The sequence below is a fragment of the Aedes albopictus genome, chromosome 1, assembly GCF_035046485.1.
Source record: "Aedes albopictus strain Foshan chromosome 1, AalbF5, whole genome shotgun sequence".
In the NCBI taxonomy this organism is placed as follows: Eukaryota; Metazoa; Arthropoda; class Insecta; order Diptera; family Culicidae; genus Aedes; species Aedes albopictus.
The window spans coordinates 141510574-141516197 of record NC_085136.1 but is presented as its reverse complement, the minus strand read 5'-3'; the positions used below and the strand labels follow the sequence as shown (position 1 = coordinate 141516197).

The 5624-nt window shown below is 44.9% G+C and overlaps 1 protein-coding gene across 1 annotated transcript; it reads right to left on the bottom strand.

The window, feature by feature from the left end:
- Positions 1-2623: 2623 nt before the first annotated feature.
- Positions 2624-3709, bottom strand: LOC109422793 (uncharacterized). The gene is made up of 2 exons (XM_019697675.3): positions 3012-3709; positions 2624-2941 (listed from the first exon to the last, which is right to left on the bottom strand). The coding sequence occupies exons 1-2, from the start codon at positions 3360-3362 to the stop codon at positions 2705-2707; spliced, it is 588 nt and encodes a 195-aa protein (XP_019553220.3). The 5' UTR covers positions 3363-3709; the 3' UTR covers positions 2624-2704.
- Between the last annotated feature and the right edge of the window lie 1915 nt (positions 3710-5624).

The following is a 5624-nucleotide window of genomic DNA, read 5'->3' as shown; positions in this document are numbered from 1 at the left end:
CGCTGCAGCAGCCAGCAACGCGGCCTCATCGACAGACACTCTAAGTCTAAGCAAGGCCGTTTTCAGGTCCTTGCTTATATTCGACTTAGTTGTCGCAAAGTCGATGATTTTGCCAAGCTGGTGCTCAGCAACCTCTAATGCGGGCCGTCCTTTTCCAACTTCTTGGCTGATGGCCCTCAGCAGCCACGCTCCGTCCATGACCTCCACCGGCTGGCTTGCCGTGGAGTGGACAGGAGCTCCCACGCTTGAGCTACGTAAGCAGCTTCCAGCACCTGACTCCTCGCTTCTCCTTGTCGGAGACCTCATCAACCCGCTTCTTGCGAAGGGGTTGATCGCACCACTACTTCCACCTAAGTTATTTGTTTTTGAATTTTTGCTCATACTTATTCCCACGAGTTGCACGAGAAATAATGTCCACCACGCCAGAGCCCTGCATTAACGCGGTAAGGGACAGCTTACTGTGGGGGGTGCCCAGGTACCCCACAGGCTCCGTTAAAGATCGAGCATCTTTTTCACCCCCTCGATCACTCATTCCTCGGCACGGGTCGCTTGACACCTTGAATTGGGGTTAGTAGTCCTATTCTTAGCCGGCAACTACGTGGCTGACTCGCAAGCGGGGGGGTGCGTCAGGCCCCAGGACATCCGTCCCTGCTGCCCCAAGCTCATCTATGTATAGAGGATTTCTAGTGATACCCCTTGGTCAGTACTCAATCTTAGTCGAATACATGGAGAAGGTAAACTAGCATCTAGTATGTGAGTAATTCTCGCTGAGACCGGCCCACTATTTACACCTTGTCTTTAAAAATGCTTAAGGTGGTGATTTCCTGAAAGTCCTCGCCAAAAAATAAGGAAAATACATTTGGTTACTCAAATTGATGGACCCTCGTTAGTCAGAGCCACAACAATTTTGCAGGCCCTCGATTTTGGTCAAATTGTGGCTCATTCAAACCGTTATAACTCGAAAGTTTCTCCAAAAACCCCTTCAAAACGAATTGTTGTGGATAAGAGAAAAGATAGAGCTACTATTTACAATTATAAAAAGTTGGAGCGGCCATATTGATTTTAGTCACCATCTTGGATTTTTATACCAAAACATTTTTTTCACCATGATTTCAACCACCGATTTTCAATATTTTTGCATCAATTGAAATCTAAAACATTTATACATAACATATCAAAAAATTAGAGATGTCTTTTTCTTCTTTCGAAAGTTATCTGCCGTTTTGTAAACCATGCCACTTTTGCGCACTGGGCCCGCAGCCGACTGTTTACGTAAATGCAGCGTTATTTTACAGTGCTTACGAACACGAATTTGAAATCTGAAGCCACTAATGGAAAGCTGAAGGTTTAAGATTTTCAAAATATTAAAAAAAAAATATATAAATATGCCCGCATCATTGAGAAACAGTCAAAAACAGAAACGAACCTCCGATCTACCCAAATTTTGCGGCAGCTGCCTTTGTGTATACATGCAGACGTAAACTCAGATGCTGTCGCATGTCGTTGCCGGTGCTCATGGAAATGTATGGAGAAAACGTGGCTTAATTTACAAAATTGCAGATAACTTTTGATAGGAAAAAAACATCGCTATTTTTTTGATATGGTATGTATAAATGTCTCAGATTTCAATTGAAGTAAAAATTTTGAAAATCGGCGGTTGCCATCATGGTGAAAACAATGTTTTGGTATAAAAATCCAAGATGGCGGCCAAAATCAATAGGCCGCTCCAACTTTTTATAATTGTAAATAGCAGCTCTATCTTCCCTCTTTCCAACAACAATTCGTTTTGAGGTGGTTTTAGGAGAAACTATTGAGTTATAACGGTTTAAATGGACCACCATTTGACCAAAATCGAGGGGTCTGCAAAAATTGTTGTGTCTCAATCTAACGGGGGGTCTATCAATTTGTGTAAACAAAGGCATTTTCTTTACTTTTTTGGGCGAGGACTTTCAGAAAATCGCCATCTTAAGCATTTTAAAGATAAGGTGTAAATAGTGGGCCGGTCTCAGCGAGTGTTACTCATGTTTTATTCAATGGAAATTTCGAAGTGCTCTGATTTTTTTTACGTCCAATTTGGTTTAAGAACGACGTGACGCCAAGCAAGTATGGCATTCCGCACTTAAAATGTGCACAGTGCAGCTCATATTCATATTATTGTTCGTGCAGTTGAAAATCGGAATTTTTGACACGCAAAAATCGTTTTTTCTCCTAAACCATACGTACGTCGGGTACAGTGCGCTGGATAGAGGACCAGGTCTGCTGCTGCTGCTGGAATTTGAGAAAAATCGATTGTCGGGTGTAGGAAAACTTCGGGTTAAACCGCGACGACAATAAAACCGCGCACACATGCGTACAAACTGAGGATCATGTCATGCCTGACGTCAAGGAGAAGAAGAAAATAATTAGAAGTATTGCGCTTTAAACCCAATTTGGACTCACATAGAAGCGTACACACTCCATTTATGGATATGTAATTGGTTCGCTGTAGGACACGTAGGATGACTTCCTGCTCCCAGCGACATCAGAGGGATACAAGGCTTTTGTTTTATCACACTTTTTAAGAGTTCGATAATAACTGTGATAGTCCAATTTACAGGGGAATGTACAATACCAACCACAAAACTTTAATCAACACGCTTTTTACTCTCGCAATTCTAAAATTCTACTATCTACATATACCACAATTAAACACTAATCGTACAAACTACACCAGATTAGACTGACTGTCCTTGCGCTCCTTTTCCTTCTCGGAACCGTTCTTCTTCTGCCGACTGCCATAGACGTAGATGTGGAAATGAAATCCTCTTCCATACTGACCGGTGACATCAATTTTGGCCCAGTTCGAACCCATGGAGTTGTACGTCGGAACGGCGCCAAAACCATCTTTAATTTGATCAATTGCCCTCACACATGTTATATTGACGGGTGCATCGATGTAGATCTACGAAGAAAAATCCGATCTTCAGTCCATAAGTTCAAACTATTGAGCAATCTATCGTCCAATGCTGTACCTCGAGCGTTCCGTTCAAAGTACTCGGCCCTGAGTTCTCTATAACCGTATTGTCGAAATAAATCAGCTCATCCGAATCGGAGCAGTTTCCAAATTCCAGATCATTCCCAGGAACGGGTACGAACTTCTTCGTCGTTGCATCCACCCATACGTAATCGTTGCTCATTTTGCCACTTTCTAGAAACTCGGCCACTTCGTTTCGGATCTTGGGACGATCTGCATCACCCTTGGCTTGCCTTTTGACCACCTGCTGTTTCGTCTGATCTTGTGGCACAGGCGAAGCCCATCCTCCACCATGCACTAGACAAACTATGACGCAATAGGCCAGACACCACCCGCGAAGAAACGTCATCGTTAACCGTCGATCGTTGCTCCCAGCCGCGGCGACACGATCACGAACAATCCGTACAAGTTCATCCGCTCAACTGAACAGAAATCCTTTCAGCCGGAGTAAAGCGTAAACAACCACCAAGATCTCGGAGAGTAAATTGGCATCACACCAGTCGAGTCACCGAAGAGAGTGTCTTCGTATTCTGCGACGATATGATTTTTAATCAAATTTATTACACAGGGCCATTATCACTCCCCATTCGGCAACCGGCAGTCTCGGTCTCTCCGAGTACCGTAGTCTCACTATAGGTATGTGCACAAGAATGTCGGGTCGACTCGACGACCAACATCGAAAGAGATAGGCCACGGTCGCGATAATATTGTGCCTCGCGATACAGAACGAAAAAGAGCGTAGGCCGAAAAAGTGATGCACGTACATGATGAGGATGATACAGCTATACAGTATGGATGAAGACAAACAGCAAACGGTATCTGCTAGGATCATTAGAATAGTACATGGTCGATTGAAAGAGTTTGGAAACGGAATTTGAAGCATTAGTATTGAGCTTCATCTCCTTTCTGTTGTGACGTCCAAACTGGGACAATGCTGGTTACCGATACACCACGTGTTAGTTGTCGGGCGACATTTTTGGACGTTATATATGTGAGATCCTAGAGAGGCCCAAAAATCGACTCGAATCATAATCTCACAGTTTAAATAATTCTGGTGCGATTATCCAATGCCTCGAGTCCAAGAAATAAGAAAACGTTGTGTTTCAAAAGCGAACGCTTGTCAGTCAAAATGGATAGCTGCACAGCACCATAGATCAAACAAAAAATGCAAGTGATAACCCGAGCAGAGGAAAATAGCTCAATAATAACATATTTTGATAAGGAGAACAAAAAGTGATATTTGTTTGTTTGAGATAAGGGGTAAAAGTACTGATCTCAATTTTACTCCTGGAACATCATCATCATAGCACATTTAGCTCTTGGTAAGATCTAGCCAATAGCAGTGAGCTATTTGATTGATCTTCAAATATCATATTTTGCTATTGGTAAGATGGTTAGAGAACAATTTTACGTTATTAATTTCAGTACTTTTACCTCTTATCTCAAACAAACCAATATCACACTTTGATAGTAAGTACTTGAACTCTGCCTGGGAAGTACCTATGAGAAGTGGCAACGAGTAACAATAAAAAAAATGCCGCTAGAAGTTGAATTTTCATACTATTGATAGCCGACTCTCAGCTCAACAGAAAGTGGTACATGGTAGCGAATACAACTATATCAAGAAGACATGCAACTCTGTTATTTTCCGATACTAACGGCAAGCGTCACCGACGGCACCGCCCCCTGGTGAGCTAAGGTGGTACCTTTGTGTTTTTTTTTTTTTCCTTCTAAACCATAGGGGGATAATCTGCTCAACAGACACCCTAACAGAAGGTTAGGGTAGTGTAGGTCTGACAGGCCGTCTTCTACAACAAAAGTAAAATCCAGGACTACTCTCTCCTCGTACCCACTAAACCATTCCTATGGTCGCCAAACCCTACGTCTCTCCGGAACCACCAAGAAGGTATTGCTTCAGAGAGGGGCTAGTGCACATCGCACCCACAAGGTTAGCTGCGTAGCCTGCAGCAACGAACATCGATGACTCGCTTTGGAGAGTCCATCACGATAGCATGCTGACGCTTAGCCAGTTTCCCGAGTGGTCCTCGCCACTCCCTTTGTCCTCAGAAGGCGGGCAGGGTCAACCCCGCCCGCGCCCTACTGCTGAGCGGACATCAAGAACTGATGCCCACGTGCAACCCGATCTGACCTGCCCGTAAGGAAGGGTATCACTACCCTTCAGGCCCTATCAGATGCACCCGTAGGTTGCAGACAGCAGGATCTCACCTACCCCGACCCTTGCCGGGGACCCCTTTCCAACCGCGGGCTCGGATCCAACCCAGTAGACCGACGCCACGACAGCACCACTACCGGGACTTCCTCTCCGCGGCCACTTAATCGTTGTAAGGGTCGATCTCGACCGCAGGGCACCGGTATGACCTACGAAGCCGACTCCGAACCCCTGGACCACCTCTTGTACTGCATCTGGACTAGCCATTCTCCGAGTCCACGCGCCACCTCCTCTGTAGCTCCCAGACGATGTGGGTAATAGCCGTTGAAACGGCGTTCCAGCCAAACTCATCCCTACACATCCTCTGGACCAAGTTGTCCGGAGTTGTGTCCTCCCCGCATGTGGCAAGCATGCGGTCACGCATTGTGCGAAAACGCGGGC

Excerpts from the sequence above, each read along its gene's own strand:
- LOC109422793 (XM_019697675.3), bottom strand. The coding sequence starts at position 3,362 with ATGACGTTTCTTCGCGGGTGGTGTCTGGCCTATTGCGTCATAGTTTGT. Across the intron at positions 2,942-3,011 it reads CTTTGAACGGAACGCTCGAG|ATCTACATCGATGCACCCGT; the intron begins GTACAGCATTGG and ends TTTTCTTCGTAG.